Below are 12,985 nucleotides of genomic sequence, written 5' to 3' on the forward strand. Positions count from 1 at the left end.
CATCAAAGCAGCATCGACGGTCGATCCAAAGATCGAACAAATTTGTTTCTGGTGCCTTATCCTCCTCTGAGGCTGATCCCGTGTGCGTGAGAGGTCCCCTAAGTTACTCTTCACAATTATGTAGTAGACCATCATGAGACTTGATAAAAAAGTAAGGGTTGACTATACAACTGTGAAGAGTAACTTAGGGGACCTTTCACGCACATGGGATCAGCATCAGACAACGGACTATACACCACTACGAGATTATATTACCCTCTTTCACGTCAATGCTTTAGGTTGCACCCCTCACTACCCATCATAATGTTACTAAGATAGAGGACAAAAAGGCATTTGATCCTATTGACTTAGTGGATTTTCGACCTCTTTGCCACGGTAAAACACACGTTAGCCAAACTATGACCTGAGTGACTTGGTCAGATTTTGAGATCATCCGAATGATATTAGATACTTTACTCAAATAAAACAACAAAGAAGTCGTCTAATATATATTGACTGATATTAATATTCTTTATTAATATTAATAAACTCATACCAAAAAATAATTGAACATTTTGTTTCATAATACAATATAATTCAGACTTTTTTCAATGTTTTTGTACAACATAACTAGGAAACATATTTTGGTCATAAAAAAATTCTAACAGATAGCATAACATTTTTTAACAATTTATGAGAAAAAAACCCCAAAATACTCAACATTACTGCTAGCAAACAAGTCCCATGACAAATATTATATGCTGTATCAGGTTGATACAGGTTGAATCCAAATAATCACCAGATTCAATGGTTTTGAACAAGACTGCCACATCAAAATGTGACATACTCTCTTAATTGAAATGATTAATTTTTCATCTTTAAGTCTGTGGTGATTGCACAACGGAAAAAAACCCAGATTGAATACTCAATCTTTGTTCCCGATTGTGCACTTACCAATTACTTATGGATTGAGAGTCAATCTTTTCGTTTAAGAGAGTGATATTACCAATTTTTTTGTTATAACTTTAGGTCATACAATTATAATCATTTCAAGAGGATGCAATGTTGCATTTAGTAGGCTTTTCAATAAACATCACACTATTTATGAATAACAATCATTTTGACATAGACTTTGACGTTTAAATACATAATGTTTTTGATATTTTTAAGTATCGTTTTCAAAATTGGTAATAGCAATTAAGGAAAACAATATAATACAATGCAGGTGTCCAAGAAGTACAACATTTGTCATTTTCACACTGTAAACAAAAAGTGTACGGGTTTCCAAAACAGAAACTTATTAATATCCATAAAAAAGAGAGGTAGCCGACTTGGCTACTCATATGATCCTCATAATCAGGTTTTGATTAATGCCCGTAGGAATAAAACCTTCCGGAGTAACGAACATTCAACTTTTGGAACAATAAACATTTAGAGTAATGGCCAACAGGTTCGGACAAACGACCCTTCGGACTAAACACCTTACAGACAAAAATAATGACCCTTCGGAGCAAAAACGTTTTAGGTTATGACCGTCCATAGAAACGCGTGTTCGGACAAACAATGACAAACAACTCTTTGGAATTAAAACCATTCGGAACAAAAACGCTTCGGAAAATCGCCCTGCTTCCATAAACTTGCAAACCAAGAATACCTATTTTGTACAGCGATATCGTGTCTCCCATTCTCAAGAGACTATTTAGATTGAAGGTCCTGGAATTTGTATACAACTAAATTAGAAAACTAAGACAAAGGCAAGACTAAAACATTACACTTATTAAGCTTAACCAGCAACTAATTAATGTCAACAAAAAATCCCAGTAAAATGGGCCTAAGCGTTTTTGGCACAATAAAAAACACAGTAATGGCAACTCTCGGCAACGACTGCGGACAATTTGATACAAGATTTGTAACATAGGGGCGTAGCAAGAGCCTCAGGGCACATGGACAAGCAGCACTGCGGAACCTTTCAACATTCCTTTATCATCCCTATCCCTAACCCACTTCATTTCCGCTTTTGTTCGAGGCTCCTGAACCCTCGGGTGTCCGGACTTCGTCCACCCTGTCCAGTGTCCCCCGCTTGCTACGCCCTTTGCCCATATAAGTAGATGACTCTCTAACGTCGATTATCACAGTACCGGTGCAGCTGGTCCCTATGTGAGTAGTCGAGCATTCGCCAGATGAAGTCAGAGACTCATGAAGAAAGTTCGACCACTCACACAAGGACCGGCTGCACCGGTACTGTGATAACCGTCGTTGTACTAGTGGAAATGCTATAATTTGTTTATGTCCATACAGATGTACAAGATAACAAAGAAGGTAAACTGCCTTATTGTACCGTTAGAGTGTCCTGCAGCCGTCACTGCCGACACCTGTAGATGTATTTCTCCTGACTCTAGCTGGTACTGGAACATCCCGTCTTTCACTTAAATCATGAAAACTCCTAGAGTTTCTTTTTAACCTCGTGTTCTGAATAGTATAATCACGAACTGTTTCTTGTGATGGCGTATCATGTGAGTATAATAAGGTAAATACTTCATCTTTGGAGCCTTGGAGATTTGACACAGACCATGCAGACAATGTCTCATCTCCATCGACCACTGTGCTACGTTCTTTCGAAATATAACTAATAGAATTAGTGCTAACGTTTAAGACGACCTCTTGTTGCAAGAATGGCTCAGGTGGTTTTTTGCTACTGGTTTTACCCGAGAAACTATTTTTACGAGTCCTTGCAAAATTGAAGGGTCTTTTTATGTGTCCGTTAGCTGGATAACTGGGAGATGACTTACGTCTCCCTCTCTGAGTGTGCTTGTGATTTTGTGATCCCCTGTGTGCATCACCGTTTCTGCTAGTAACACTACCTTGCCTGGGCGTACTTTTTGTTGAAGATTGTGACGGAAACATGGATGCCCTCCGTAGTCGACCTTTGACACTATTCGTGAACCGTCTAACCTTTTTCACCTGCCGGTCGTGTATTTGTTGCGACATTTTAAATATGATCGTCAATATTACAAATCCAAATACAAAATATATGACGAGTGCTAACTTATAAAATGCTCTTGCTGTATCACTCATTGTGCTTCCATTTCCGGCAACATAATCACCGAATCCGATGGTGCTTATCGAGATAAGCGCATAATAATGACTTATAAACCAGCCCCATCCTTCCATTTCATTGATGAAGAACGCGGGAACGCAGACGATTATGAAATATAATCCGAGAGCCACGCTCAATGTAACAAGTAACTTTCGTAGTTTGATGCTTTTAATGCACAGCAGTGATTTGTTGAGTCTATTTATTACGTCAGTCCAGTGGCTTTCCAACTGGTTTCCCATTAGAGATGCAAAGATTCCCGTCAATGGAATTCCGACGAGAGCGAACAACATGCAGAAGGTTTTCCCTTCAGGCGTCGACGGAGTCATGTTTCCATAACCTGCGAGCAAAAAGAAAATAAGAGTACATGTAGTAATTAAGGGATATATAAAGCTACTACAGGTGGGTAGGGGTAAAAAAAGATTGCCATTTTGACCAAAACACATATGTGTTTATGATTTGCCAAACAGAAATTAACAGAATAATACCTAAAAGTATAATTTTTTTAATCATTTTGTAATAAACACGATTTTCCACAAGTTACAATTGTTTGCACTGGGGTGTGGTTGTTGTCAAGTCGATGACAGACACGCGTACCAACCTTGAATAATAATACAGAATTGTGTTTAACATTCCTTACAAAGAGTATTCAACACGACGTGACGTCTCTTATGGCAGATTCATTATAAAGTTAAGAAATGAGGTACATTCTAGTGGTACCTCTTTTCTTATCATAAATAACGTACCACTTGTCTTGAGTCACTGAAATTCCAGTGTAGTAACTGGATTTCTTACCCCTATAATGTACATAACTTTTGTTACCGATGTGTTATTATTTTTTGAGAAAATGCAAATATAGTCATAAATTTATCAAGGGTTGTAGTGCCACTTTAAAGTTGTGTTATTATCCGCTACTAAATAATTTTGAGACATCACTACATAAGTTACAGTTTTCCACTCTGAAGTACAAAGTGACAACTTGCGCGTATACAGCGCGTAAATAGTGCGCAGTGCTGCGTCTCTGCTGCATGTATTCGCGTCTTCAAAGTCTGCACAATATGTGCGTCCGCGTCGGTACTTTGTACTTCAGAGTAGACTGACTGTTAGTAGTGAATAGGATGTAACCCCGGGGATGTAACGGTATGTGACCTGATTTGCCATGTAATCTTGAGAAACAAACGTCATAACAATTATTGCTACGATAATTGACCAAGTCTTTTTTTGTAATTTTAAGTAAGTAGAAATTATGGTTAAAGCATGCACCAGTTACGTAATCACCCTATTCATTTATGATTATTCATTTTAATTTGTCTCATTATCATTTGTTCTTGCGCAAAGATTGGTGAATATTTAAATGCATGCTTGAACCATTTTGTACTTATTCTCAAAATTACAAACAATTATACTTAGGCACTTATTGTAGCCGGGTGACATTATGTAAAACTTGTCTTTATTCCGGATTATCATATTGATATATGCATCTATTTTTTTAAACGAAGCAGTATTTCTAATTTGGCCCATGCATCAAGGAGATCAAAACGTGACCTTGGCCCTTTTTGCTTTTAATTCAAAACAGTTCATCGCAAATAGGTCAAACTATACTTTTCCTGAATCCTCATGATTCATATAATAATGGGACCTATTCTGAAATCAATCATAGTCACCCAAAGAATCAACATGCCCAGTCTTGTTATTTTGCCAAACCTTTCATCATAGTATTGCTACCCTACCTCAATACTTTGTACATTGCTAATCTTTCTTATGTGGCAAAATATGTTCTTTTACATTTGCCAAATCATTGTTATTGTTGATGAAATTACGATCACGTTAAGGGGGTACTACTCTCTAAATTCCTAAGATTTAAAAATAAGTCTAAGAGACTTATTAAAATGACAAAACTTTTGAAAGACTTAAAATTCAAATCTTTATTAGACTATAATTTAAATCCATTAGATTTGAATTTTAAGTCTTTTCAAAGTTTTGTCATTTTAATAAGTCCCTGGAATTTAGAGAGTACACCCCTCGATAAATTTGTGTCTATTTTTGCATTTTTCTCAAAAAGTAATAACACAGTGGTAACAAAAGTTATGTATATTATTGGGGCAAGGAATCCAATTACTACACTAGAATTTCAGTGACCCAAGACAAGCGGTTTGTTATTTATGATCAGAAATAAGGTACCGCTAGGATGTACCTCGTTTCCTATCATATATACCGAACCGCTTGTCTTGAGTCACTGAAATTTCAGTATAGTAATTTGATTTCTTGCCCCAATATATACAATAATTATTTTTGAGAAAAATGCCAAAATAATCACAAATTTACCACATGGGTGTATTACCCCCTTAATGTTAGGGCAATCTGTATGCCAGAAGTGGGTAAGTGCAATAGCTGCCATATGTAGCTGTAATTTGTAGATGAGTACAATACACTGTGTGTAATCGTGCCAAATATTCACAGGGCAGCTATTGCACTTATCCACTTCTGACACTGGGCAGTCGTAATGTGTACCAAATATGTATTCCATTATAATAAGAAGTCAAAAATTCAAAATGGAAGTTGATTGATTTGGTATTATGTTTACTTATTTGCAGTTATTTCTGGGGTTGTTTCTATCGACTTCGTAAAAGTAATAAAATGGTGAATCAATTACGGTGATCGCGCTTTGCTATTATACTATACTGTAAATCGTTAAACATTTTTAATACAGAATGACAAATCCTCTCACTTGTGTCGACTTTGTATTTAGTGACAAAATTGGTACAGCTAGCCTGATTCGAAAATACCATACTATGGGCAAGCAAGGAAAAGGTTATAGGTCTGTGGTGTTTTAGGTCAACTTGGGGCGCTGATTTCGAATATACAATTATGTGAAAATGTCAGGTTGGGGGAAGCGTTTTTCGAGAAGAATTTAAGTCAAATTAGTCGATTTCTGATCAAATTATGTAAAATAGCATCATCGACAGAACAAATTAGACCAGGAACACATCTATGTACTGTTTACTTTATATCAATTTTTACACACCGTAGACATAACCGAAATGCCGCAATCAATAGGGTGCTTATATTGCTATCGGAAGGTCCAGCCACCATGGCCACAGATAGTCTTACTCCCAAAACTCCTCAACAAAAGTTTGGAAAGGTTTTTCAAGCATCTACAGGGTGTAACAATAAAATTTGTACAATTGCATTTTGACTTCTCAGGAACGAACTAAAAGAGTTAAAGCACAAATGTTATATGTAATACAATTAGTAAAATCTTGGCTAAAAGAAGACGTTTAGTTGGTCTCCTTACTACAATCCCCGAAATATGTCTTGAAACATTAAAGCGTCTTTAGGGGGAAATAAGTCCCCCCCCCACTCCCCCGTGCAATGTTGAAACGTGCAAATGTGTTCAGCGTGTCTCCAAAGTGTCGCAACAATGAATGATGGGGGGTGGGGAAGGGAAAAGTGTTAATTGATGGCCCAGCTTTCTTCTAATTTCAATTATTCAACATTTGTATCCACATTAAAAATACACTTTTGATTTCATTCAAGATGCCTAAAGCGTTTCAAGGACATATTTCGGGGATTGTCTGAGGCAATCGCAAAAATTAACATCTGATTTTAATCTTTTGGCTATAACTTTAAAACTACTTGATAGAATCACTCCAAATTTTCAATGAATATTAGTTAGTGCATAAGCTATGATGTGGGTATAAAATAAAACAACTAATTGTATCAATTTTGACTATATCGCCCTGCACTACAAGCAGGTTGCACCCATCACCTGTGTATGTCTACAATCATAGATTGAATACAATAGCGCTCTTTTCAAACATACTAATCTTACAGATGTGAGTGATCAGCATGATATAGTTCAATGCATAGGTACCGCGTGATAAAATTTCCATGACTATTTATTAATAGATAGGCTATGATGTGGGCACAAAATAAAACAACTAATCTTTTATTTAGATAGTGGTCAAATAATTCTTTTGTACTGCATCCATTTGCATATCTTCTGGAGCGTGCCTATAGAGGAGATGATTTGAACTAATGACCTTATGTGCAAGCACTCTATAAGTAAATACTTATGAAAACGTATGAAATTTGAACGTGGGGGGTGTGTGGGGGAGGGGGTTACACGATAATCGATTATCGATTTTCCTCCACCACCCTCCACCACACAAATATAACCCCCCCCAATCATCCTTAGCGACTGCGATTGAACATGACAGTCTGTGATCATCATTTCCGTGTTAGGTTTTAGAATTTAATTGAATATTGACAATTAATTGATCATTGATTGTCGGTTATCGACTGTATATTACCCCCCCCCCCCCTCCCACCACCACCAACAACTCAAACACTGCTTAACAACGACATCTACTGGCGTGGCGTGTTAAATAAAGACTGTGATCACGAACTCCTGACAATATGCTATATTGCCCATATTCATGACATTTAAAGATGTCCGGATCTATGTGTGTCTTTATTACAATTAAAAAAACCAATCAATTATCATGCCATAGATAAATTAGGGTTTTAAAACTTATCTTCGTGTTTCACAATGTCAATTGTCATGAATATAGAAGAAAAGTTTACTGGTTTGAATAAGTCACACACAAAAAAAAAGAAGAAAAAAAGTGAAACTGTCGGGGCTCGAACCACTAGCCTTTCGTGATTATGAAAATGGTAAATCTCGACAGACGATTTACATTTGCTAAAATCAGTCAAATGTAAATAATGTTAGAGCTAACAAAACGTAAAATAGTAAAATTAGATGTAGTTTTTAACAAGCTTTCAAACAAAACACTTTACAAATAAAAGTTGACACCAAATCGGCCTAAATTATGAATTTTGTCAACGGTTTACCATTTCTAAATTAAAGAAACTCCTTGTATTAATATTCAGTATTAGACTATGGTAAACCGTCAAATCACTATGTGATTCAATGGGACGATTTACAATCGCACTTTACCATTTCACGCAAATAAAATGATCAATTTTAAAGATATCTCTGCATGAGTAGGCCTACTTCATGAGCGTACTAATGCGATTTTTTTTATTGGTTCGTGTTTTGTTTGTTTGTTTTTGCTTTGGGGGAGGGCGTTGATCTGAAAAAGGTGAAAAAGGTCGTTTTTTGACTATATTGCCCTGCACTGCAGCGTTCACGCGATACATATGCATTGAACTATATCATGCTGATCACTCACATCTGTAAGATTAGTATGTTTGAAAAGAGCGCTATTGTATTCAATCTATGATTGTATCCACATTAAATGTGTTCAGCGTGTCTCCAAAGTGTCGCAACAATGAATGATGGGGGGTGGGGAAGGGAAAAGTGTTAATTGATGGCCCAGCTTTCTTCTAATTCCAATTATTCAACATTTTTATCCACATTAAAAATACACTTTTGATTTCATTCAAGAAAAAACGTTTCGTCCAGAAAACGTGTTGGGCCACATTTGCAAGGTTTGTGCATTATCAAATTTGAACCGCGTAGATATGCTTATCATGCATTAAACATCAAAGAACTGACACAAAAGAATTATAAGTGGTGTTTGTTTGTATAATTAACACCAACTTAATTATGATATTTCTTTAAACTCTATAAAAGAAGTCATGAAAATTCTTTCAAATTATCTTATAGATAAAGTAATTTCTCATACCCCTGAGATATCATTGGTAAAACTGAGAACAGTTTTTGCATCCATTAGTACAAAACAATACAATTTTGAACTTAAGTTCAGCTGGGCTTCTAGCTGTTCTGGGGCGACCAGTCCACCACTATTGCCAGCATTTCTGTTAACAAATTTCTCATACTTTTTACATACTTCTCATAGTTATATGTAATTGTTTGACTTGATGGAAGACGTGATCTTATGGTTACTGCTTGACTCCATGTGATACCGAATGTCACAACCATAAAAATACGCTCTTCCAACGAGAATTAGAGTTGAAGTTGTTGAGCTGCAGCCACGATTTCTAGTAAACACTGGTAAATGAGGTTGTTATTTCAGTGCTTAGTTGTGACTTTTAAAAACTTATATAAAAATTATATTATGTAATCATTCCTACCACTTCGAATACCCCATTGTTTAAAACTACCTATTATAAGAGCACCGTTCAGGCTGGTCCATGGTTCAACTCTATTCAGTCACTTTTGTAACACTTAGACAAAAGTGGCCCATGCAGTTTTAAGACTACTAAAAATAATTGCCCGTATCTTCACTTGTATACCATTAATTTTATTGGAACAAAGTTTATCTGGTGGCTAAAGAAATTATCTTGATAGACTTATAAATACCAAACCAAAAAATAAGCGGCATCATTGTGTCATTCTATTTTCAAAATTGTACAAATTTTATTGTTACACCCTGTATATCGTAGATTATTTGCGACATGTTCATATCGTGTTGCATATCAATGGATAGCTACATGTACGTTATGTTCCTTTACAATGACACCACATCTGAAACTATCACTTTTTTGCATTAGGTCCGCGTCCGTCCCAGATTGTGCAGATATGGGATTGCAGCTTACTGCACAGAATAATGGGCAATTTGGCACATTCGGTTTGAGACCCTACTACATTTACAAGACGTGTCCTCTAAAGTGAAATGTGGTGTCATTGTAAAGGGGGATAAAGTAGCTATCCATTGATATGCAACACGATATGAACATGTCACAAATAATTTGAGATATAGATGCTTGAAAAAACTTTCCAAACTTTTGTTGAGGAGTTTATGTCGACCGAGTATAGGTCCTAACTGTGGTTCTGCTATCGAGACCAATGTACAATCTTTCTCTCTTCCACCGAATCTATCCAGCTTTATGTGTTTAAACTATACTGGTAAAAAAGATCGGATTACATGAAAATTTTATTTTATAACCACTTAATATAAGCCTGATATATTTCTGGCGAGTTTGACAAAGTTTTTTTTTTCTAAATCTTTGTTTAGAAAAATCCTTGTTTAGAAAAAATTAAATAACAACTAATGGAGCATTTTGTGATCCACAGTTAACTTAAATTTTGGGAATAAGCTTTTTTCGTGGATAACTACTGAAACATGTCATAAAAGGAGGATCATGCTAGAAGCACAAAATACTGCTTTAAGGTTAGCAAATATTTTAAGCTGTTGCGATTTGATAGTTCACAGCATTTTGCGAATGGTAGAGAGTTTTGGCAAAATTGCATTGATCATTTCATAGCGAGTGTGTAGAAGAATTCAAATATCACAGATATACTTTTGTAGGTCCTGTAGAATGAGTTATTTTTCAATCGATTTTTTGGCTGCTTCGACCAACAATACCTAGTCTACTTTAAAAGCCCATAATTAATTGTCAATGTGCAATTTATGATTCGATCATAATAGAGTAATATTTAATAAATATTATCATCATAAATCCGTTTCCCGATAGATAACACTTAACTTTGTACATCAATCCCCTTGTATTGATTATCTGTCAAAGAGTGTATTGATGTTATCGCCTGGTAAGCATGAACAATTAGTAGCATAATATATATATATATATATATAAATTATAATCGTGTTAAATTTCTTTAGATTTCAGTCAAAGTTGTAATGTAAATAAAGTTATGTTATAATATTAGCGTAACAACATGAAACACATCACTTCATGTAGGTCTCATTTACCTACATGTAGGTCATATTTTATCCTATTCTCATTTCCATCATGTCTCATGAACCTATTCTCATTTACGCTATGTCACACCATGTCATATTGAACCTATTCTCCTTTACACTATGTCACATGCATTTATTTTCATTTTTTAAGAATATCTCACATGAACCCATTCTCATTTTGACTATGTCACATGAATCCATTCTCATATCCACATTGTATGTCATATGAACCGGATCTCATTTCCACTATGTCACATGTACCTATTCTCATTTTCATCGTCATATGATCCTATGTCACACGAACACATTCCAAGTTTCACTCTGTCACATGCACCGATTCTTGATTCCACTATGTCACATGAACCTATTCTCATTTTACTATGTCACATGAACCCATTCTCATATCCACAATGGTACACGAACCTATTGTCATTTTAATTACATCATACGAATCTATTCTCATTTTTATTATGTCACATAAAGCTGTTCCCAGTTTTACTCTGTCACATGCACCGATTCTCATTTTCACAATGTCACATATATGAACGTATTCTCATTTTTATATGAACCGGATCTCATTTCCACTATGTCACATGTACCTATTCTCATTTTCATTGTCACAATGAACCTATTCTCATTTTAACTGTCACATGAAGCTATGTCACACGAACACATTTTCATTTTTACTTTGTCAAATGAACATAGAAGACCCCAGTAGATAAAGTAGTTAAGTGCCATTTTGACGAAATTGAGTTATTGGCAGATTATAAGTCACTAGGGGTCAAACATTTTTTTCTGAAATTTTGGGTCGATTTGACCCCCTCCAAGTAGGGGTCACGTGAGGGGTCAAGTGGGGGTCAAAATTTCAAAATGGTCCGATTTGTTTAAAATTGGTCCCAAATTACTCCTTAGGGTATAAGGATTACAAAAATATATAGTTTGCCATATCTAACGTGCTTAGTTTAGCAGTTATTGGGTCAAGGTCAATCAAAGGTCAAACGAGGTCAAATTTTCAACAACATCCGATTTGCATAAATGATACACCAAATTGTTCCTCTCGATATGGGCATTTTAATAATGTATACTTTTAACTATTATTAACTTTCAATTTTGTGAAAAATGCAATTGTTTAAATCTGACCCATGGTTTTAGTGGAAAAAGTAGTCAAGTACAAAATACTGATTATTGATTATAGAAAATCAATAAATGACAAATCGTTGATTGATAGCTACATTAAGTACAATATCCATATCAATTCATTACAGCAAGTTTTATACCAAAATAACCAAGTTTGAGGTCAATAGAAACAATTCATAACTTTAAACCCACTTTTCTCGAAACTGTTATTTTGACACTTAACTACTTTATCCACTAAGGTCTTATTTATTATTTTATTATTCACTCTGTCACATGAATATATTCTCATTTTCACTATGTCACATGAACAGGATCTCCTTTACACTATCAACCTGTTTTCATTTTAATGTTACACGAACCTATTCTCATTTTAACTATGTCACATGAACCTATTCGCATCTCCACAATGTCATACGTCTCACTTTGACTTCATCACAAGAATCTGATTTAATATTTACTGTCACATGAACCTTTTCTCATTTTCACTATGTCACATGAACCTATTCTCATTTTTACTAGGGTAGGTGCAGGTAATATGGGACAGCAGGTAATATGGGACACCTGTTTTCATTTTAACAAAAAGTAGCTTAGAGAAGGTACACACTTTAAGTTGATTTGTTAAGTGTTTAGAGACATCAATTGTGCTTCTAGAAATGTAGTTTTGGAGTCTGTGTATCAAACTCTTGGAAATCAATGCCAAAAAGAGTGAAATTGCCCAAAAATTTACGTCGTTTTTTTGGCCTGATATAAAATCAATGACGCCACATTTTATGATTGTGTATCCAAATACTCTGGTACTGAGGGTGCATTTGTCACTTTTTATGATCTTTAGGTGATGGGTTAAGCTTATCAGCAGGTAAAATTCCACTGAAAAGTGGCACTTTCCTTTTATAAATGATTATTTTATCTGATTTTCAACTGAATGGGTGCAGGTAATATGGGACACATAGGAAATTGTGTGCATTGTCAATGCGAAAAGCAAAACTATTTAGAAAATTGAATTTTCTTGTTGAAATTTGCATTTAACATTCAAAATCATGTAACAAAAATGTTTTTTAGAACAAAAGAGTGATTTTCTGAACATTTTGATTTTCACCATAGAGATAACACAGTGTCCCATATTACCTGCACATGCAGGTAA

General features: G+C 35.3%; 1 protein-coding gene across 1 annotated transcript in view; it reads right to left on the reverse strand.

The window, feature by feature from the left end:
• Positions 1-534: 534 nt before the first annotated feature.
• LOC140153094 (potassium channel, subfamily K, member 16-like) overlaps positions 535-12,985 on the reverse strand; it is a 29,368-nt gene continuing 16,917 nt past the window's right edge. The window contains exon 2 of the mRNA XM_072175713.1: positions 535-3,413. Coding sequence (XP_072031814.1) covers positions 2,320-3,413 — 1,094 coding nt within the window. The 3' untranslated portion in view covers positions 535-2,319. The remainder of the gene's footprint in view (positions 3,414-12,985) is intronic.

This window comes from Amphiura filiformis, chromosome 5 (genome assembly GCF_039555335.1).
Source record: "Amphiura filiformis chromosome 5, Afil_fr2py, whole genome shotgun sequence".
NCBI lineage: Eukaryota > Metazoa > Echinodermata > Ophiuroidea > Amphilepidida > Amphiuridae > Amphiura > Amphiura filiformis.